This window comes from Amblyomma americanum, chromosome 1 (assembly GCF_052857255.1).
Source record: "Amblyomma americanum isolate KBUSLIRL-KWMA chromosome 1, ASM5285725v1, whole genome shotgun sequence".
Lineage (NCBI taxonomy): Eukaryota > Metazoa > Arthropoda > Arachnida > Ixodida > Ixodidae > Amblyomma > Amblyomma americanum.
Window position 1 is genome coordinate 295,512,098 of NC_135497.1, and position 23,766 is coordinate 295,535,863.

The 23,766-nt window shown below is 47.4% G+C and overlaps 1 protein-coding gene across 1 annotated transcript; it reads right to left on the minus strand.

Annotated features, from left to right (window-relative positions):
- Nucleotides 1-8,737: 8,737 nt before the first annotated feature.
- LOC144119099 (uncharacterized) lies at nt 8,738-12,158 on the minus strand. The gene is made up of 3 exons (XM_077651817.1): nt 12,077-12,158; nt 10,072-10,300; nt 8,738-8,992 (listed from the first exon to the last, which is right to left on the minus strand). The coding sequence occupies exons 2-3, from the start codon at nt 10,240-10,242 to the stop codon at nt 8,738-8,740; spliced, it is 426 nt and encodes a 141-aa protein (XP_077507943.1). The 5' UTR covers nt 10,243-10,300; nt 12,077-12,158.
- Between the last annotated feature and the right edge of the window lie 11,608 nt (nt 12,159-23,766).

The following is a 23,766-nucleotide window of genomic DNA, read 5'->3' on the forward strand; positions in this document are numbered from 1 at the left end:
CACTCCCACGGCGCGCATGGCAACGCCATCCAAACTCTCCAGACCCAAGCCCAGCAAGCCACCCGTCTCATTCGGCGCGTGGCGAACCGGCGCGCGGGTCTGCGAGAGCGGAACACTCTCCGCCTCACCCAAGCTTACATCACGAGCCGCACGGCGTACTCATTCCCCTACCTCCCCCTAAAGCAGAAGGAGCGGGACCGCATCAACGCGCTCCTCAGGAGCTGCACGAAGGTTGCCCTCCGTCTACCCCGCAGCACCTCTACTGCCCGGCTCCTCAACCTCGGTACCCACAACACGTTTGAGGAGCTGGCAGAAGCCACCCTAACAGCACAGCTGACTCGCCTGTCGAGTACCACGGCAGGCCGCACTCTACTCTGTCAGCTAGGCATAACCCCGATCACCCATCCTACCGAGAGGGTTTCCCTACCTCCAGACCTACGCTGCCATCTCATCATTCTTCCAATCCCTAAGAATACGCACCCCGAGCACGACCGAAAACGCAGGGCAGCCCGCGCCAAGGCCCTGCACAAGCTCTACGGCAATAGTTCCGAGGTAGCCTACGTGGACTCGGCAGCGTACTCGTCGGGCTCCCGCATGGTTCTCGCCGTCGCTAATTCTCAGGCCCGACTAATCGCATCAGAATCCGTCACCACAGACTTATCGAAAATTGCAGAGGAAGCGGCCATTGCACTCGCTCTCATCTCCACCTCTGCCACGAAAATTATCTCCGACTCAAAATCCAAACTATCCAATTTCGCCAAAGGCCTGATATCCCGCACCGCGGCTCGGCTTCTTCGCTTCTGGCACCCCACCCACCCCGTAACCCTTATCTGGACTCTCGAACATGCAGTCCTCCCGGGTAACGAGGAGGTCCACTTCCTCACCCGAGGTCTCACTTTCCGGGCCGGAGTTGGACCTCCTCTACCTTCCCAGGAGCGTCTGCTTACGTTCAAAGATATTCTTAACTACTACCGAGATACCCGGCGCGTTTACGCACCGCCGGCTCCCTCCCTTACCTTAATCGAGGCCTCCCACTGGCGCCGACTCCAGACCCGAACTGCTCCCTACCCTATTCTTCTTCATGCCCGCTACCCCGATCAATTCTTTTCTTCTTTAAGCTCTGCGGGAAACCGGGAAACTTCCTTCATGTCCTCCTCACATGTCCTGCCTTCCCACATCCTCCATCCCCCACCACGGCGGAGTCATACTGGGAGACTCTCCTGGCCAGCTCCGCTGCTGCTGACCAGCGCCGGATAATTACCGACGCCCTGAAGCGGATAGCCCTCCAAGGGCTGTCCTTTGGCCTGTAAGAGCAGCCCCCTAAGGGTTGCCTCGTGCCATGTTAGGGGGTTTGCCCCCCTCGGTATTTGGCAATAAATGTTTCCACCCCCACCACTTGACCCATACAACGCTTCATCAGCACCGAACCGTGAGCACGAACGCGGAGCGCTAGTAGGCTGGGTGTTCCCGGGTGCTGTGTATTGGTAGTCTGTGAGTTCTGTGTTAGTTTTGTTAGTTTTGTGTGCTTGTGTTTGTGTCACGTAGGGTGTATTAAATGTGCGTCTGTGTGGGTACACCTGTCGCCTAGTTCATTCATTCGGCCCGAGTGTTCTCTGGGGATCCGTGACAAAGTTAGGTGGCAAGCCTGCCGAGGATTCATTTCCATGTTTCTTTTTGTTTTGTCTTTGATCCTTCATATCTCTCGACGGCAGAAAGTATGGATTTTGCACAAAAGTTAGATCTGCAGGGCGCTCAAGCTAGGCTTAAGCAAGGAAGAGGCGATGCGTCTCTATGACGAGGAGGCAAAGAGGCAGAGAGAGGAGACTAATAGGCAGAGAGGAGGCAAATGGGCAGATAGAGGAAAGGGCACAAAGCACGCGCAGACGCTCATGGGAGGGAAGAGCGGGAGGATAAAAGAGCTCGCGAGGCAGAAAAACGGGAGAAAAGAAGGATAGAACGGGAGAAGGAGTTTCTTTTGTGGAAACAGGCGCATGTCGCTGGAGGATAAGAGGAGATCACGGGCGGTGATCAGCGTTCCTTAGCGGGTACAGAATCTCCTAAGCCGGCCAGAGTTTGTCCAAGAAAGCTGATGGCTCCTTTTGATGACAAAAGAGATGATTTGGACGCGTATCTGCAACGATTCGAGCGGGCAGCTTTGGGGAAAGGCTGGGAGCGCAATGCATGGGCCACGACATTGAGCATGTGTTTAGTAGGGAAGGCGGGGAATGTGTTTGGGATGATGCCTGCTGCTGATTCCATGGACTACGAGAAAGTCAAGCAGGCACTCCTCCAAAGATTCAGGCTTACGGAAGAGAGTTTTCGCTAGAGATTTCGTGCCCCCCGTGCCAGGCTATCCCTCGCGCTTTTATAACTTTGGCGTTGATACACGTCATCCTTGTCGTCGTAGTCTTCGGCTTCTCTTCTCCACCAATCATCTCTTCCCACCTCATCAAATACTTCCTGATCTATATTCTTCGGTTAATACACGTCATGCTTATCGTCATTCTTGTCGTCGTAGTCTTCGGCTTCTCTTCTCCACCAATCACCTTTTCCCACTTCACCAAATACTTCTTCATCTTCTCTATTCTTCGGTTAATACACGTCATGCTTATCGTCATCCTTTTCGTCGTAGTCTTCGGCTTCTCTTCTCCACCAATCATCTTTTCCCACCTCACTAAATACTGCTTCTTGACCTTCTCTATTATTCGGTCAATACGCGTCATGCTTATCGTCATCCTTGTCGTCATAGTCTTCGGCTTCTCTTCTCCACCAATCATTTTTTCCCACCTCACCAAATACTTCTTCATCTTCTCTATTATTCGGTTAATGCACGTCCTGCTTATCGTCATCCTTGTCGTCGTAGTCTTCGGTTTCTCTTCTCCACCAATCATCTTTTCCCACCTCACTAAATACTGCTTCTTGACCTTCTCTATTCTTCGGTTAATACACGTCATGCTTATCGTCATTCTTAGCGTCGTAGTCTTCGGCTTCTCTTCTCCACCAATCATCTTTTCCCACCTCACTCAAATACTTCTTCATCTTCTCTATTATTCGGTTAATGCACGTCCTGCTTATCGTAATCCTTCTCGTCGTAGTCTTCGGCTTCTCTTCTCCACCAATCATCTTTTCCTCACCTCACCAAATACTTCTTGATCTTCTCTATTCTTCGGTTAATACGCGTCATGCTTATCGTCATCCTTGTCGTCATAGTCTTCGGCTTCTCTTCTCCACCAATCATCTTTTCCCACCTCACTAAATACTGCTTCTTGACCTTCTCTATTATTCGGTTAATACGCGTCATGCTTATCGTCATCCTTGTCGTCATAGTCTTCGGCTTCTCTTCTCCACCAATCATCTTTTCCCACCTCTCTAAATACTGCTTCTTGACCTTCTCTATTCTTCGGTTAATACGCGTCATGCTTATCGTCATCCTTGTCGTCATAGTCTTCGGCTTCTCTTCTCCACCAATCATCTTTTCCCACCTCACCAAATACTTCTTCATCTTCTCTATTATTCGGTTAATGAACGTCCTGCTTATCGTCACCCGTGTCGTCGTAGTCTTCGGCTTCTCTTCTCCACCAATCATCTTTTCCCACCTCACTAAATACTGCTTCTTGACCTTCTCTATTCTTCGGTTAATACGCGTCATGCTTATCGTCATCCTTGTCGTCATAGTCTTCGGCTTCCCTTCTCCACCAATCATCTTTTCCCACCTCACCAAATACTTCTTCATCTTCTCTATTATTCGGTTAATGCACGTCCTGCTTATCATCATCCTTGTCATCGTAGTCTTTGGCTTCTCTTCTCCACCAATCATCTTCTCCCACCTCACTAAATACTGCTTCTTGACCTTCTCTATTCTTCGGTTAATACACGTCATGCTTATCGTCATCCTTGTCGTCGTAGTCTTCGGCTTCTCTTCTCCACCAATCATCTTTTCCCACCTCACTAAATACTGCTTCATCTTCTCTATTCTTCGGTTAATACACGTCATGCTTATTGTCATCCTCGTCGTCTTCTCCGAGCCTCTTTCGTTCATGCTTCTATTTCATACTTCCTATTATATGTGACAGCGTTGCAAGAGCTTTCGCGTCGTGTGCGATATCAGTGCATGAGAAAGAATCTCTGGGGGCGGAAATTAATCTCGAGTCATACACTGCGGCGCCTCGCTCTGCCCACGAGCAGCTTCGGGGTTTCAAATCCCGAATGGCAAACCACTATCCACACAAGGGAATGAAGTGAAAAGAATGTTGCCTTCAAGTGCCCTCTAGAGACCAATAACGTTTTAAACGGAACTAATCGGTGCGATTGCACGGTGTTAGAATAGACGGATGGTGCGCTTCAGCGGTGTGTGTGGGTCGTCCTGTTGTGTGTCATGTTTAAATCGGCACAATGCTACGCCATGTCTTAAAGAGGCACTGAGAAGAAATTGAAATTGGCTTGTATTAGCACAATACCGGCTCCTAAACACAAAAACGCCAACTCTTGTAAGGTAGAAAAGAGCAAGAACTAAAATACAGGTATCGCCTCCACAGGCCACTATCGCAGGTACAAGCGTGATGAAATAGAAGAAAAGACACCATAGGCCTCCGAGGCTGACAAAGGTGCATGAATATTAAGTGTTTCATCGATATTTAAGTATATAAGTTTTGTTTTAAAACCTCTAGGTCACTTTTATCACATGAGGAAGACGGAAAAGTGACAACTTGAATGTCGGAAATCAAAGAAAACCTGGAACTGGCAGCCCAACTGGCCGCCACCTTAGTTTCGGCATGTTTTTCGGTTCTTCGCGGCTGTCTGTTCTCGGTGCCTGCATGGTTTCGCTATGCGCCTCGATTTACAAGCGCGGAGCAGCAGAAGACCTCCGAGTGCCTTTCTATGTGCTCCTCGGACGAAGTTCATGCAACGGAAACTAAGGGCGCTAAGGAAAGGGCGCTGTGTATAGCCAATGCTCAACGCGCTTCCACGTTAGCAAACGCACCACTCGGCGTTATCGCATCGTCACCGTACCAAGACGCTGGGTTGTATAACCAGACCTAAGAGGACTATTGTTAAATAATGTAAATATGGCCGCAGGTTCCAGTCGCTACACATCAATCGTGACGGTGGTTCGGCGGTGAAAGCTACGCTGCCGACCCCTCGGCGCTAGGAGTTTTCTGTCAGACCCGCCGCCTCAGCCCTCAAAAGCATCGCACGCTCTGTGGGGCTCAGGTCGCTGAATGTAGGCCGCAGGTCTTTGTGAGAACTTCGTTATCGGAATCGGGAACGGAGTCCAGCGTAACGTTGATGCAAACGTAAACGAAGTGACGACGGCAGATAGAGGCCATCAACGTCCGGTCGGCACATTTCGGCAGCTGCTAGGCGGGAGCGCAGCACTCGCCGCCAGCAATATCGAACTCCTCGTTTCCGTTTCCGCCGCTTTACGTCAGTGTTGTCCTATTTCGTCCTCAGAGAGTCCCGAGGTTGAATAGTAGCGGCGGGAAGTTTTTCAACTTCAAATCCAAATCTCTTAGCAATAAATGCACATTTCGCTGCCGGCCAAGCGGCAGTAAAAAGCACAAAATGCCGACCTATCTGATTTTACTAAGCAAAAAATTTTGATGGCGTTGTCCTCAGTGTCCCTTTAAAAATATGCATTCTTCAGGCAGCAGCAGTGCGGTAACACGCCATACATCAGTGCATAAATTAATACAACATAAACACGTGGAGAAAAAGTTTACTAAACACACTTATAATAGAAATACCCCTGGCACAAGCTCCAAAATATTTTCAATAAGTAACTACATACAAAAGAAGAAGAGTATGCACGAATAATGAAACTGTTAAAACCTCACTGAACATGAGCGGCAGAACCTGACAGGCAGTGAAGGAAGGAAGGCCTCAGACGTTGCTGGCATATACCCACTACGGCGGAGTGGCCAAGACACATGCGGTTAATTGCTGGATACAGGAAAGTTTTGACGGGAAAATGAGTGGTAATAGTATGTAGTCTGATAGATTGGAAGACGGAAGGACAGGGGTCCTGTTGAACCGCGCATTCATGTAACAGAGCATGAAAGATATATAAATATGACAAAACATCAAATTAGATTGAGCAAAAAAATAACAAGAAGAAAAAAGATGTCCGGTATTGAGTACCATTCCTCTGAAAGGTAGCGTAGAGGAGGACAAGAATGCGATACGGAAATACTTAACATCAATGGAAATAGAAAAAATCCCTTCCAACATATGCGTTGAAATAACATATATCACCCTTACGATCTCGGTATAAATCGCTTTGCTTTCCTCAACTTAGAAGAAAAGAAAGCCAGTAGCGTGATCCTGAAATCGCAAGATTTTACGTGATAACGGTAAAACATTCGGTATATACAAAGTCATTAGCCCATTAGTTGCCAGTGTATCTCAGCATCGTTTTTAGTTTATATTTAGTTTTGGCACGAAGACACTTGGAGGTAGCCTGTTAAAGTAAAAAGGAACGCAATAATTTCTTAGTAGCTTACCATATATTGTCGACCATCAGGCTATACACTAAAGTTCCTTCGGTCGAAGAGACCGTGAGGGAACATATGGTTTCTTATAGTTAATAAAGTTAATACGTTTCAAGACAACAGCTTCCATCAAAAGGCGATCAAAATCAATCAGCGAAAATATTTTAAAAACATCATATTTCGGCGCAAATCATGCAATATTTTTAACAGACAACGCAAAATACAAGTCTACTATAGAGAGAGGATATGGCGATGGTCTCTTGACAATCACAAAGTGAACAAAGGAGCGGATAGCCTCGGGGTGCTCGTCACGTTTTATACAATCTCAATGCACGGTTAAAAAACCACTCAAAATTAATTCGGGCTCCTCCAATCCACCTAATTTCTCAGCAGTTTATTTTTCTCCTTCATTCCTTTTCTCACAGCGTGCATCAGGTGTACACTTTGAGCGAGACTGTTACTGCGCCCGTCAGTCCTTAAAAACCTAACACTAAACGAAAAGAAGAAGCGCCCGACATTCAGAATAAAACTCCTTCTCAAGAAAAAAGAAGCGATTGTCTCATGTATGCTCCCAGAATTTATGATAAAACCTCGCAATCGCATTTTTCTTTATGCAACAAAACCTACCAAAAGCCTTGTGCACTACGATCACTCTAAATGTCCTGCGAATGTAACAGTGGCTATTACAAGGCTGGCCTTGGGTCCCTTGCAATACGCCGAAGGTCGAGGAGTCATGTGGGCTTCTTTCCCGCTGTCCCTTGTGCTGTTTCGCACTAGCAACCGTGTCGCAGCTGTTAACCAAGCAGCAGCTAGCCCAGATTTTGTCTTCAGGGTTATCACGCGTTTGTCGCGTACGTGCTGGTTTCTCCACATTCGGTATAGTCGAGCACTGCATTCGTCTTCGTTCTCCTGCCGCCGCGTCACTTGGCCTGCAATGCTCAACACGTCCCATTCGCCATTTCCAGTCCTCGGACAAAGACCAAGCCCCGAATGGCCTCGGCTTATCGGGCAAAAACATTTTATCGGTGGCCAAAGTAATCGACTACAAATTATGTACCCTTATGTACAAATCTGCTAGAAATCTACTTCCTTTTTCGTTAACTATAGCAGTGACCAAAATCCGCGTCGCAACGACACGCGTTTTGATAATAGCAGTAAATTTTTACTCCCTAAACCTAACATTAATAATGGTAAGCAAACTGTCCGTTTCACTGCCACTACATTATGAAACTCATTACCAGTTAGCATTAAGCAATCATCTAATATCTGTGCCTTTAAATCCGCTCTTCGTCTGCTTTTACAACCATCCTAATAGTATTTTACTTGGTATATGGTACTAGTTTTGTCGTTTATATCATTCAATGATTTGTGTTTTGTATTGGTCTGCATGCTATTAGGTGTGTAATCATTTTTCATTGAAATAAGGGCTTGAATTATTTCTTGTATTTCAATCACTGCTCATTTATGACGCCAACAACTAATTTTTTTTTGCATCTGCTGTCTAATTTTTTTATAATTGTTCTTACAGGAGGTCCCGTCCACAGTCTCTAACCTTCTACCATAAACATGTAATAAACGAACCTTGAACCTTGAACCTTGAAAGGGAATGACTACGAGACCCTTGGCTTGGAAAATCACCGGGAATGTTGTAACAATCCCTCCTGTATTTGTCTTCCTTACATGCAACTGGATGTCGGACTGACAGCTACCGCATTGTATAAGCGCCGATGTCAGTGCATGTAAAAATATCGAAGATGGCGGAAACGATCAGGGCTCTAAACTATGTCGACTCACTCTGCACAAGAGCAGCTTTGGGCCGGCAAACCCCGCAATACTTACGATGGTCCACAAAAAGAAATTCGAGAAAACGGCACCTTCAGGTGATCTGAAAGACCGATAAACCTTCAAACGAGTCCAATCGGTGCGATTCAGCCGTGTCTGCGGGTCACCCCGCCGTGTGCCCGGCTTAATTTGGCGGAATCCAAACGCCATGCCTCAGAAGGCATTATTATTCAGGAAGCAGTAGTACGGTAAGACGCCGTACATCAGCAGATCAATCAATACAAGAAATGCACATCGAGAAAATATTTACTGAACGCACCTATCATAGAAACACAAGGGGTACAAACATTAAAATATATCAAAGGCTAAAGCACATACAAAACAGGAAATTATGCATGAATAATAAAAAAAATCGGCGCAGGCACTCGTGCTGCTGTACTTGAACGCCCGACGCTCAGTTTTCTCCTCTAGGAGTGGTCGGTGACGGCGTGGCGTTGTATAGTCGCGCCGTGGTTCCGACGGCGAGCATATCGCAGCCCGGAACAACCAGCAGGCTGCTCAGCGACAGGAGTGGACCAGCCTCCGTCGTGGCACAGCAAGCTCAGGGGGAATCCGAACATGTCAAGCGTCGGTTGGGTGATCACTGCGGGCAGGTCGAAGACTGATGTTATCGCCCAGCTGATGATGTTCGCGGCGAGGAAGGCGTCGCCCAGGTACAAATGCTGCGAAATTAGGAACAAATAACCATGTCGCGACAAAGGCGTAATTTAAAGTATGATGCAAAAATACACGTCATGTACAACTTTAATTCTTTGCAATGAGCTTTTGACATGCATAGTGTACTGTTCCTTGCAGTCTAGGCACTTTAAAATTTTCCTCATTAAGATTTCAGAATTAAGATGGTTTGGTTTGGTTTATGGGGGTTTAACGTCCCAAAGCGACTCAGGCTATGAGGGACGCCGTAGTGAAGGGCTCCGGAAATTTCGACCACCTGGGAATCTTTAACGTGCACTGACATCGCACAGCACACGGGCCTCTAGAATTTCGCCTCCATCGAAATTCGAGCGCCGCGGCCGGGATCGAGCCCGCGTCTTTCGGGCCGGCAGCCTAGCGCCATAACCACTCAGCCATCGCGGCGGCCTCCGAATTAAGAATTAAGACAGTACTACACAATTCAGAATTAAGAATTGTGTAGTACTGTATGTCCGCAAACGCGTCAGGAGCTGTAATGGATAATTTTTGCCGATGGATTCGCCCTAGACTTCTGCGAAAATGCCGAGTTCAGCAGAGTTCGCTTGTCGAAGCTGCTAATGGTCTAATGACGTCATTTGACAGAGGTCTGTCTGGTTGGAGAAAGGAATTTAACTGTGACAAAGACGTGAAAAAAATTGGAATAACACGACATTTATCAACCAACTCGGTTCCTCCCCCTGGTGTGACTGCGGCGAGTCGCAGCTTGCCTTTTAAGCTCTGTTTAGTGAGCTTTCTTGTTTAAGTTAAATTACAAATACTACTCATTCACCAAGGGCCGAGAATGCTACCCGGTCATATGCTTCGTTTAGCACTGACCGCGGCAATTTATAGATGCATGAGGCATGTGGTCGTGCACGAAAAGTGGCAGTGCTCGAGTGTATGAAATTATTATCATTTTGCATGAAGCCATAAAGAGATTCGAAAGCCAATTTTTAAGTTCGGTAACAAAACCAGTGAGAGCAAATTCTAGCATGGTCGACTTTTCTTTGACCCTAAATGCATTTTCTAGTAGCTGGTAACAAAATTGCAGATAGCTGCGGTCACAGACCTCGTGAGATGGGTAGTGCTGCACTGGATGTCTGCAGTTGGTGGCAATGCCTTCATAAGCGGCGGATAGCCTTGCCTCGGTTCTTCTGACCAGCAGCTTCATCACGTCTCCAATCCGATGGCGTCCGACGAGGTTTCCCGCCTGGGCAGCAGACTCTGGCTCTGGCGTCATGTCAAGTACCCACCAGGATGAACTGGTTCGCTCTGCACGCCACCACGGCAGGGAGACGCTGGATCGTAAAGAAAATAAAACGGGGTCACTGCCGCTCCGTAAGGTATTTGCAGGCGCCAGTAACAATTGTCAGCCTCAAAATTAACATTTGTGAACTAATCTGACTAGGCACATCTAAATGGCCGCAACCAGAAGAACCCGAGAGAAAAGCCGTGTAATGACGTGAAACTGTGTCGCACGAACAGAATCACCGAAGGCTCATAGCGCGTGTCACAAATCGAGACCGCTTTCGTGACCGCGGTTCGGGTCCATGTACAGAGCCGCTGCGCCCGCCTAGAGCGGCCGTTGAAACTTTCACGATCTGAAGAAGCCGTCCATTTTCCGGCATGAACTTTGAGTAGTGTCGAAGTGCATGGAAATTAGCTGTTCTTAAAGAGATGTTAATGCACACTTAAGCACATTTGCATCATGAACAGCACTCGGCGTTCTTGCTAGCCAGGTACAATACTCCTGAGAGATATTCGTGATATGTCCTGGTAGGCGGGTACGAAATATTCGTTATTTGTTCTTCCCTGTCTATTGCGGTGTCTTCTTCCTGGGAAAAACTAGCTGCACCATGTTCATATCGCATCGGAATCTTCAGAGATAAAGGAGAGCCCCAATTGGTAAGTGCATGATAGCGCTAGCGGAGAATGTCTACCGTCACGAAATTTCTGAAAGTCACAGTACGCATGCATGTTGTGATATTCCTTCCGACAGCGGCGTATTACTACAGTGACAGTACTTCTCAAAAGAGCTGCTCAACAAAGCGTGCTATGTCACGCTTGTCTCCGTGGGATTTTGCATCATCGGCACTACTGTGACAATCAATGATGCGAGGTATTCTGAACGTTCCATTGAATAAGATAAGTTTTCTTGCTTAAAAAAAATTCTGCGCACGATTACCACCTATAACTCTAATTTTCAGGACAGCTTTGATGGTAGTGCTGAATGTTCGCGACTGCGTCGTTTCGCCTGAGTGTCTGTGGCGAGTAGTACATCGTCTTGGGACGCGCAGGGTATTGCCGCGCAGCACGTTAGTGGCCAGCGTTACGATTGCTCGGTCATCGTCTATTCCATCCACCGTTGCTAAGCTAAGCGGGTGCGCTAACCCACCTGTTCCAGCTTTCCTCGGACATGTTTATAAGGCCTTCGCTCTCCTTGCCCTAATAGCCCGGTGCTCAGAAGGGTAGCCGAAAAAAAGTATTAGAGTTAGGCATACTGGCTTTACACATTACCCTGCGAAAGCCGGTCACCATTAGCGGCCGAGAGGTCCGCAATGGCAGACCCGTTTTGACGTTTCGCAGGCGACTGCTCGGTTGGGAATCTCACAGGCCTGTTGTGGCACACTCGGACTTTCTGTGCTTGCGGTTTTCGGTTCGAGCGCGTTCCGGCTCACGAACTACAGGACCCGCTTGCCCGAAGCAGATCATCTAGTTCTCAGCGTTCTCTCATTCGCAGTCTAAACCCTGGATTGGTTTGGAGGAGAAGGAAGGAAATGCGTATAACTGGAGCACAGCATCGGTGGACACCTCAGTCACGCTGAGGCACGGGGCAATGGCGTCCACGTAACGCGTTACACGGCTGCCGTTATACCTTGCAAAATAGCGTCTACTAAATGGCTTGCGCAAAGCTAAAACACTTTCCACTGTACTAATGCGCTACACCAAGGTACAATGTAACGAAGCTAAGCCCAGAGGCGCAAGGAAGTCATGCCGCGTACGTACGCCGCCGCGTGTCAGTGCTACGAACCAGGTGCCCTCATCATAACGTCCATAGTAGTCATGTCACTTACCAAGCCTTCCTGCACAGGACCTTGAACTCTAGGCACCGCAGAAGACTGGACAGGCGGCTCTCCGCGAAACACCGCTGTTCCACGTCGTCATACAAAGAACAAATGGCGGCAGGTGAACGCGCAGGCCTGTTCTTCGTTTACCTTTTCTTCCACTCACAGCGTTTTTCCTAAGAAGTCGTCTTCGACCAGCTATTCGAACAAAACCCCACCCGATAGGAGGTCGACCAGCCTGAAGCGCAATTGATCTCGGCGACCCGTCAGGGTGCTTTGCAATCCCTAGATATTTTCGCTTACAAAACCTGAACTGTAAATGAAGTCGAGACCTCGACAAAAACACTTCTGATAGGGGAAAACCGTACTAAAACGTGAGAAAGCAGACGCCGACTAAGAGATCAACAAAAAAAGCACTTCGGCTCCCGCACATGCGAGAGTCTTATTCAGAATCTCTTAAAGAACGCCTTGTTTTTGTTTTTATTTCTTGGTCGGCATCTGGGTATCAAATATTACTTTTTTTTTCCTCATGGATGTTGCTGAACGTGTAGTAATTGCAGTGATTGTCTTGCGTTAATATTTATTGAGTGTTCCAGCGAGCACTTAGAAAATTACTGAATGCAGGTTGTTTTAATTACACAAAGAAAGCCTTCTCACGAACTACACACAGACAGAAAAAAGGTTAGTACTGCGCGAATTAGACGCGACAGGAGAACAGGAACAAACCCGACAACACAGGCGCAGGTGTTTGTTCCTGTTCTCCTGTCGTGTTTAATTCGCCCAGTACTAACCTTTTTTCTGCAATAAACCAACTAGCCCGCAAGAACGTTCTACTTCTACACACAGGCGCAGCGCGCGTAAGTTGTTTAAAGATCTCTATAAGATTACATAGCTCATTTAGAAGATTTGTTTTAAATTTCCAGGCTCTTATAGAATAGCGGTTCTGACGAGGTGTTTCTTTTAGACCCGAACCTGCAACCTTATCTGACCTTTGAAATAAAGAACGAAACAGAGAAAGATGGGCCTTCTAGTGCAGCAGCCCTCAGGAGGCAGCCTCAGACAGGGTCCGGCAAACCAGGGCGATCTGGCTCTTGAGGTACGCAGCTCGCAGGGCCTCCCCTCAAGGCGATGGGGTTGGAGAGGGAATGGGAGAGAAGGAAATCTCACTTTAATGTGAAACCACTCATACGCTTACCAAAACTGGCCAAGAATCTCGTCCGTTCGATCTTGTGCCCGCACCTAGCGTCAGCGATCCCGAGTCAAGTTAAAAAAAAAGCATGACACATACATACTTCCAAATTTGACCCCGCCAACCGCGAATGTGACGATGCCCAACACGACGTTGGACTCCAAATTTGACCCTGGCCATTTTCTAACTTTGACCCGCCCTCCCCCCACCCCCTCCTGAAATTAGACCTTAGTCGATTTGCCCGTTAATCGATGCCGAACCATGCTCGACCTCGCCCAACGCGATGGTAACCTCCAAATATGGCCCGGATCATTTTAAAAAATTGGCCCAAGCCAACCTCAAAATTTCACATTGGTAGATTTGGACCAAAAACGATGTCCAACCATAATTGACCGTGCACAACACGATGGTAACTTCCAAATTTGGCCCGAATAATTTTCAAAAATTGGCCCTGGCCACCCGCGAAAGATCACCATGGAAGAATTCTACCCAAAAGCCAGTGCTTTCGCACTAAAACCGGTTTAACCAAGTTAAAACCCTGACAATTTTTGTGCACGAAACAGAAATTGAGCCCATGATTTCCCGCAGGCAGGTCAATGAAAACGGTTTTTTTTCTAAGGTTTCAAAATATCTTTACAATTTACATCTGTAGGCCGTGATCTAACTCGCTTCTCTAGGATCAGCAGCCAGGACCATAACCACTAAGCCACTGCGGCGGCTCTAGTCCTCTGAAAAACCTACTTTTAAAAATTAGTGCCGGGCTTCCTTGAAGGAGCTGCTACTCACGCATCTTCAGTAAAACCTGTGAAATTAGATTAATAAAGACTTCGCTTTGGCGAGAGGCCTACCATTCATAGGACGGTGTTTCTGAAAATGCAGAACAAGTGTGTACATACACAACCATCCATTCTTTCGTCTTACACTATTGCTCATGAGATGAAAGGAAGGAGCATAAATAGTCTAATTGCGTTACTTTTCGATTCTGAAGATTTTCGTTCGAAGTTTCACAAATTTAAATAAAACTGGTGCATACATTTCTAATCATTTTATTACGCCTATCTGGCACTTATCATGGATAAGCTTTTTCTACTGATCTCCGCATAAACGGAATTGCGGGAAAGACCCTCGCAACTTTATGCACTTCCAGCACCTTGCTTTTGGCAAAGAAAAAGTATCCCTTGTTGGCAGCTTGGAGAACAAGTTTCCTTCCGGTGCAGGTGCGCTGTTTTGTTGTTCCATTCTTTAAATACAGTCTCACATTATTATTTAATAGCCTGGTACATCGCTCTTATCTCGACCCCGCTGTTTTCGAAAGACGCTTTTACGTGAAGGCATCGTGCACAAGACGAAAAAAAAAACTTAAAAATAAAGAAAATGCTCTGCAAATTTCATATAGGCAATAGCATATCACGCTCAGAAATTTTTTTTGCTTCATTTAAATCTGCGGCTAACGTCGTAGTTCGTTATAGCTTTTGCCGCGGGCAGTGGGGTCAAGTCAAAACAGCTCGCATAAAACGGATTTTCTTTTCTTCACAATTGGTGCAAAGACATCGATGAGGCTGCTTCAATAGGGTTGACTAGAAAATTCATCCTCATTCAAAAATTTTTTTGGTCCAATACCCGCTTCAACCACTCCGATTTACAACGAAATTTCGCTACGAAGACAAACCTGGATTTGAACCCGAAAAGCGTGTACCTGAAACTGAACCGAACTTGAAAAAAATTCCGGTTTGATACCTTGACCAGGAAAAGCTTGGAAAGGATGCATCCATTCGTGACGGCTGCCACGACGGAATTTCTGAAATGAGTACTCGATCGCTAAGTTGGGAACTCCTCAGAAAAAAAAAAATCTGCCAGGAGATCTCGCTATATTCGTGGAAAAGAGAGAAACAGCAGCACTTGCGCCTGTGCGAGCGTCAGAAAAGATGAGAACGTCCCCCTTCCTTTTTTTTTTTTTGCGGGGAACGAATCCCCCGGGTTTCGCGTAGTCGTCCGTGCACTGGCACGTACGATCACGTGACCGCATCATTCGCGCGAGAACCGTACCTATCTCCTCCTCGTGCTCCTTTCGTCATAGGGTGAGGCGCGGGGCCACGACAAAGCAGAAGCAAACGCCTGTCCGGAAAACATTCTGAAATTGCACGTATCCTTCATCGCCGTTTTTGATCGCATGCACTTTACCGAACAGGTGCAGCTAAACAGGAACTTCGTCACTGCCACACATCCAGCTGTCCGACAGAGTACGCAAACCGATCGGCAAAGCTTTCTCCGATTATCTCGATGCAGTCCTGACAAACGACTCGAGGACCTTCGCAGGTCGTCACCGGAATACACGGAATACACACTCGCGAGCAGCATACACAGTACCGCAGTCGTGCCACTTCTGACATTGGTCGCAAGAATTTCCGAATGCATGACGGTGGTGTCGACTTCGCACTTCACATGATTATAGCACACTGTGGCATCCCGGGGAATGAGAACGTCCATCGCATGGCACGTGCACATCTACTTTCTGTGCTAGCGAGGACTTCCTCACACATGACAACGGCACCCATCCACGCTGCTGAAGTAAGCAACCCTATACGGGAGAAAGATATAAATCACTCTCGCGATCCCGCGTACCCAGCGGCCACAGCGAACCCCCTTCTCATTCATTCCAAAGCTCCCTTGCCTTGAGCTATCGCACAAGCAGACCGTCAGACTTCGAAAAATCGAGACGGACACGCTGTTGACTCCATTCCTTCTCTACCGCCTTCATCGCAGTGGGACACCGAAAGATATTCCAGCCATCTGCACAGTATACCCGCCACACCAGTCCCACTTGTGCCACACCTGCTCAGTGACTGCCCCAGGTACACAGTTGCCCAGCAACGTGCCCTCAGCACTGTGCGGCTGGGACTCCGGCGCATCCAGTTCCGGCCCTCGTACTGCCCTGTTAGACACACCTTCGTTTTCATTGTCATAAAGCCTCTGCCGCATACGTGCATGTTACTTCCCAAGTGTTACGGACGGGCCCTGCATTCGTCTTCGTTCTGCTGCCGCCGCGGCACTTGGCCCCTTCTGCTCAGTGCGTACAGCTTGCCTTTCCTGGCCCGGCTCGCATGGATTCAGTTTATATGGCCAAAATTGAGCGATCCCTTAAAAAATAAGCGAAATTCGGGCCCAAATTTCATTGCCCATTTTATTCCCGCATTTTATTCACGAAAATGCGCCCTCCCGAGTTTTCCTTCTCTGCATGCGCATGGATATCGCACAGGCAGCTAGAGCGTTGCAAGAGCTCTCACGTCTTGTGCGATATCAGTGTTTGTTAAAGAACCTCTGGTGCTTTCAATTAATCTTCAGTGATCCAGTGTGCCGCCCCACTCTACCCAAGACCAGCTTGGGGATGTCTAATCTCGCATTGCATACAACGATCCACACAAGCAAATAAAAACAAAATTACCTCCAGGTGCCCTAAAAGACCAATAAAGCTTCGAAACGGGCGTAATAGGTGCGATTGCATGTTATTAGAATTGACGGGTGTTGTGCTTCACCCTTGTGTGAGAATCGTCCTGTCTTGTGTGCTGTTTAAATAGTCGCAATCCTAACCATGCGCCTTATAAAGCCGCATCCTTCTGGAAGCGGCAGTGCCGCAAGACGCCATACATCCACCCTGAAATCTATACAACAAACACCCATCGATAAAATCTTTACTAAACGCACTTATCTTAGAAATTCAAGTCGTACAAGCACAAAAAGATATAACACAATTAAATACATATAAAACAGAAATATCACGCAAGAATAATGAAAATCAGAGCACGCGCTCTTGCTGCTGTGCTTGAAAGGGCCAGCGATCGGATTTGTCCTGTAGGAGTCGTTGGTGATGGCGTGGCGTTTTAAAGCAACCGTATTTCCGCCGGTGACTATATGTCGTGGCCCGGCGCAAAAAGGCGGCTGCTCAGCAATAGGACTGCACAAAGCCCCTCGACGGAGACTGGGTAGCAGCGATGGATGTCCAAGGCACGAGCTGATGGGAGCCTGCCGACAGCGCGCACTTTAAATCTTCAGCCTCAGTAGCCTGTCACTGGCGCAGAACTGGTAGCGGACCAGCCTCTTCCGTCGCATATCATGTTGATGTAGAATCCGAACTTGCCAAGTGACAGTAGGGTGATCCTTACGGGTGGGTCGGAGCCAGATGTCATCGACAAGGTGATGATCTTCGCAATAGAGAGAGAGTCACCGTGTAAATGCTGCCAAATTAACGAGAGGAAATAATTTCCACATCGCTATAAAGGCGTTAATAAACTACGCTGCCAAAATACAGCTCGTGTACAGTTTTATTTCTTTGTCACATGTCTTTTCCATATGCCCTTGACGTGTATTGCTTATTGCTTCTTGCAGCCTAAGTGCTTAAGTTTTATCATTAAAACCCAACAATCAAGAACTGTGTAGTACATATGTTCGTTAAGGCTTCAGTAGCGAGCCGTCATGGATTAGTGCTCTCGAAAGATGTGCCCCAGGCTTATGCAACGAGACCGCGAGAGTTCGGAGAGTTGGCTTGTTAGCAGGGTTCGCTTTGTAATAGCTACTACTGGATCAGCAGGGGCTTAAAACTCTATTTAGTCATATACCCTTCTTTTTGCATCGAGCATGAAAATTTTTATAAGTACACGTCATGTTGCCCTGAACGAAAAGTGTCATTTCTCGAGGCTATGAAATTGTTTTCATATTTCACCACGCCATTAAGACATTCAAAAGCCAAATTTTTAGGTCTTTCTGGGAACCAGTGCGAGCTAATACTAATATGCTCCATTATATATGAATGTGCATGTACTTACCAGCAGCTGGGCGCTGAATTGCACACAGCTCTAGTCACAGACCTTGTAAGATGGGCAGTGCTCCACTGGGTATCTGAAGGTGGTCGCATTGCCTTCACAACCGGAGAATAGCCTTGTCTCGGTTCTCCTGACCCATAGCTTCATCACGTCTCCAACCCGATGACGTCCGAGGAGTTGTCCCGCCTGGGTAGGAGACAGTGGCTCTGGCGTCATGTCAGGTATCCGCCAGGATGAACTGGTCCGCTCTGCATTCCACCACGGCAGAAGGACGCTGTAATGTAAAGAGAATAAAACTGGTCCATCGTCGCTTCGTAAGGTATTTACAGGCGACAATGACAATTGTCAGTTGCAAAATTAACCTTTATGAACTGCTATGACCAGACGCATCTTAACTGGCAACCAGAAGAATGCGAAGGAGAAACTGTTCAATGCCGTGATACTGTTTTGAATGAAGAGAATCACACAAAAGTTCACATAATGCGTGTTGTCGACAAATCGCAACCGCTTTCGCAGCCGCGGTTCGGCCCCATGTACAGAGCTGCTGTGCCCGCCCAAGGAGGCCGTTGAGCCTTCCAGCATCTGCTGAAGGAATCCGTTTACTGGCATGGGCTTTCAGTAGCGGCGCATTGTATGGAAATTCGCAGTTCCTTTATACCACATTTACACGCACCTTTATACCATGATTAGTGGTCTCCGGTCCTGATAGGCGGGTATGATATTCATGATAAAAATTCCTGGTCATCATCATCATCATCAGCCTTACTACACCCACTGCAGGGCAAAGGCCTCTCCCATGTCTCTCCAATTAACCCTATCCTTTGCCAGCTGCATCCACCCTTTGCCTGCAAACTTCTTAATCTCATCCGCCCACCTAACCTTCTGCCGCCCCCTGCTACGCTTACTTTCTCTTGGAACCCACTCCGTTACCCTTAAAGACCAGCGGTTATCTTGCCTTCGCATTACATGCCCTGCCCAAGCCCATTTCTTTCTCTTGATTTCGACTAGGATGTCATTAACCCGTGTTTGTTCCCTCACCCACTCTGCCCGCTTCCGATCTCTTAACGTTACACCTATCATTTTTCTTTCCATGGCTCGCTGCGTTGTCCTTAACTTAAGCTGAACTCTTTTCGTTAGCCTCCACGTTTCTGCCCCGTAGGTGAGTACCGGTAAGATTATGCTGTTGTACACTTTCCTCTTGAGGGAAATTGGTAAACTGCCACTCATGATCTGCGAGAATTTGTCATATGCGCTCCACCCCATTCTTATCCTTCTAGTTATCTCCCTCTCATGATCCGGATCAGCTGTCACTACCTGCCCTAAGTGGACGTATTCCGGCACAATTTCTAGGCTCTCGCTGCCAATTGTGAACTGTTGTTCCCTTGCTAGGCTGTTCAACATTACCTTGGTTTTCTGCATGTTAATTTTTAGACCCATCGATCTGCTCTGCCTGTCTAACTCGTTGATCATGATTTGCAGTTCACCTCCTGAGTGACTCAGCAAGGCAATGTCATCAGCAAATCGCAGATTATTTAGGTATTCTCCATTTATTCTTATTCCCAACTGTTCCCAATTCAGGCCTCGAAAAACCTCCTGCAAACATGCGGTGAACAGCATTGGCGAGATCGTGTCTCCTTGCCTGACGCCCTTCCTTATTGGAATTTTATTGCTGACTTTATGGAGGACTATAGTAGCTGTGCAGTTGCTATATATATCTTCCAGTATTTTGACATAAGGCTCTTCTACCCCCTGATTACGCAATGCCTGTATGACTGCTGAGGTTTCCACTGAGTCGAATGCTTTCTCGTAATCAATGAAAGCTATATAGAGAGGTTGGTTATATTCTGCGCATTTCTCTATCACCTTATTGATAGTGTGAATATGATCTATTGTGGAATATCCTTTGCGAAAGCCTGCCTGATCATTTGGTTGATTTAAGTCTAACGTTGCCCTGACTCTATTAGTGATTACCTTAGTAAATACTTTGTACACAACGGATAGTAAGCTGATCGGCCTGTAATTTTTCAATTCCTTGGCGTCTCCCTTCTTATGAATTAAGATAATGTTTGCATTCTTCCAAGCTTCTGGTACAGTCGAGGTCATAAGGCATTGCGTGTACAGGGTGGCTAGTTTTTCTAGCACGATGTCCCCTCCATCCTTCAACAGATCTGCTGTTACCTGATCCTCCCCAGCTGCTTTTCCCCTTTTCATTGCTTCTAAGGCTTTCTTTACTTCATCTTTCGTTACTGGCGGGATGACGCATTGCTGTGCACTGCTGTATTTCTCATTAGAGCTCTGATTACATTGGCTACTGTACAAGTCTGTGTAGAACTCCTCGGCTACGTTAACTATCTTATCCATATTGCTAATGACATTGCCCTGCTTGTCTCTTAATGCATACATCTGGTTTTTACCTATGCCTAGTTTCCTCTTCACTGTTTTTAGGCTACCCCCGTTCTTTATAGCATGCTCGATTCTCTCCATATTAAACTTCCTTATGTCGGCTACCTTGCGCTTATTTATTAACTTTGCTAGCTCCGTTAGCTCTATTCTATCGGTAGTGTTAGATGCCTTCATGTTTTGGCGCTTCTTAATCAGATCTTTCGTCACCTGAGATAGCTTCCCGGTATCTTTTCGAACTGTCCTACCGCCTACTTCTACTGCGCACTCCGTAATTATTGATGTCAGGTTATCGCGCATTGAATGAACATCAAGATCATCTTCCTCAGTTAAAGCCGAATATCTGTTTTGCAGCGCTATCCTAAACTCCTGTGCTTTCCCTTTTACGGCTAACTCGTTAATGGTCTTCTTTTTCGCTAGCTTCTTCCGTTCCCTCTTCAAGTCTAAGCTAATTCTAGACCTTACCATTCTGTGGTCGCTGCAACGCACCCTTCCGAGGACGGCCACATCCTGAATGATGCCAGGTTTAGCGCATAGTATGAAGTCGATTTCATTTTTAATCTCACCATTGGGGCTCTTCCAGGTCCACTTCCTGTTTTCTCGTTTGCGGAAGAAGGTATTTATGATCCGTAAATTATTTCTATCCGCGAATTCGACTAATAACTCTGCCCTGCTATTTCTAGAGCCTATCCCATAGTCACCTACCGCGTTGTCGTCAGCCTGCTTCTTGCCCACCTTCGCATTGAAGTCACCCATCAGTACAGTGTACTGCGATTTTACTTTATTCATTGCCGATTCTACGTCCTCATAGAAACTTTCAACGGTCTGGTCATCATGGCTGGATGTGGGTGCGTAGGCCTGCACCACTTTCAGCTTGTACCTCCTATTCAGCCTAATTACTGTAGCTTCTACCGTCTCGTTAATACTGCAGAACTCCTCTACGTTGCCAGCTATATCCTTATTAATGAGGAATCCCACACCTAGTTCTCGTCTATCCTCTAACCCGCGATAGCGCAGTATGTGTCCGTCCTTTAGTACTGTATACGCCTCACCTGTCCTCCTAACTTCGCTAAGCCCTATCACATCCCATTTAATTCCCGCTAGTTCCTCAAACAGCACTGCTAGGCTAGCCTCAGTAGCTAAAGTTCTAGCGTTAAACGTTGCCAGGTTCAGATTCCAATGGCGGCCTGTCCGGAGCCAGAGATTCTTAGCACCCTCCGCTGCGTCACAGGTCTGACCGCCGCCGTGGTCAGTTGCTCTGCAGCCGCTGGGGACTGAGGGCCGAGGGTTAATTGGTTTGATCATAGAAGGTTGTGGCCAAGTACTACACCAGGGTGGCCAAATCCTGCTCTGGTGAGGGAGTGCGTTGTCGGTTTTGGTCACCGAGATCAGGCCGCACTCCAGGCCTGGTTATGCAATTCCATCGACACGCGGATTTTTTTTTAACCCGGTGGAGAATTGCGCGGCACCAGGATTTGAACCCCGGTCCTCTTGCATGCGAGGCGGATGTTCTACCTCTACGCCATCGCTGCAAAATTCCTGGTAGTTCATGATAAGTAGGTCCGAACACTCCTTACTTGTTCTTCGTGGTACTGTGGTGTCGAGTTCTTCGTGCGAGGAACTTCCTGCACCATGAATCTGCGTGTTTATCTAACATCGGAAACTTCAGAGATAATGGACAACCCCAACTGCTAACTGCTCGCTGACAATTGCGGAGAATGTTCAGCGTTACGGAATTTCTACAGGCGGCAGTATACAAGCATGTTAGTTGTGGCATGACGCCACAAAGCGGAGTATAACGACTTTGAGGACTGCTGTTACCAAGAGCGACTCCAGAAAGTGTGCTATGGCAACCATAGCCTGCATGCTTATCGTCTCCTTGGGATTTGGCATTGTTTGCTTATGTTTGTGGCAATTAGTAACGCAAGCGGTAGTGAACGCCCCACTGCATAGGAGATGTCACATTGCTTCGAACAAAAGACAACAGCCGGCCATGTTTACCACCAGTAAGGCGAATTCCAGCGATAGCTTTGGCGATAGTGCTGAACGTTCCCGACTAGGTCGTTTCTCGTCGATGTCTGTAGCAAGTATTACATCATCTTTTGACGAGCGGGATAATGCCACGTAGCACGTTCGTGACCAGCGTTTAGTGCGTTCAGGCTCCATTCCATCCGCCTTATGTTCGAGGGCTTGGCCATGCCACTGACGTTGCGCGACTCAACTTCACGCTCTCAATTTCGATTGTCGGTGATGCAACGCTTTGACCAATTACAGCTGGCAGGCGGTGTGTTTTACCTTTCAGCATCTAACAGCATCTTACAGCATCTTACAGCATCTAAAATGCTCTGTCCATCTGCCATTTCGGCCTGGGACTTTTCCTTTTCTGGTGTTTCTTTTTTGGTAACAGGATACAGAGACGCTGGTTAGGCATGCTTGAACGACAGAAGCAGCTGCAAAAGCGACACGGATTAAAACGAGGACTCGTCGTCTGTTCTTGGTATCTTTTTTGGCGCCATTTTATTCGTTCGTTTCTCTTGCTAAACTAAGCGGGCGCGGTGACCCAATTGTACTAGCTTTCTCGGAGTTGTTTGCATACGCTTGATTACAAAATTACCCCTTGGATCTCCCTGCACTAAGATCATTGCGCGCAGAAGTGCAGTCATAAAGCCTGATCAGAGTTAGGCTTATCGACTTCGCACATTAATCAGCGAAAGCCGATTACCATTAGCGGTCGAGATTTCTGGAGCAACAGGCCCTTTTGACGTTTTGCCGGCGACTGGCTTGTTGGGCGCGTATCACAGGCCTGTTTTGGCACACACCGCCTTCCTGCCTTTTGCGAGCTTCGGTCCGGTTGCATTCCGGGCTCGCTTCATGAACGGCACCGCCCGCTTACCCGAAGCAAATAGTCGAAGTCCCAGCGGCGTCTGATTCGCAGTCTACGCCCGCCGTTGGTTTTCAGGAATTGGACGGACTCACTGGGTCAGTGGCCAAAAAAAATCGAGCTGTGAGGCAGCAGTGGTGTCCGTCTAAAATTGAGGCAGTTAATTGCCTTTCGTTGCCTCATAACTATCGAAGGCCTTGACACCGTTGGTTATCAGGAGAAAAAGGTTCATAGCCGTTTCCCCGGGTCAGTGGACACCTCAGTGGCGATGGTGTCCACGTAACGCGTTACATGGCGGCCGTTATACCCCGCAAAATTGCGTCTAATAAATGGCTTGCACAAACCTAAATCAGCTTTCGTTATAATAATGCTCTACAGCAAGGTACAATGTATAGAGGAGCTAAGCCTAGAA

Bases quoted from the DNA above. Each gene is read 5' to 3' on its own strand.
- LOC144119099 (XM_077651817.1), bottom strand. From the start codon at position 10,242: ATGACGCCAGAGCCAGAGTCTGCTGCCCAGGCGGGAAACCTCGTCGGA. The intron at 8,993-10,071 runs GTCTGTGACCGC...CTAATTTCGCAG, and splicing joins AGCACTACCCATCTCACGAG to CATTTGTACCTGGGCGACGC.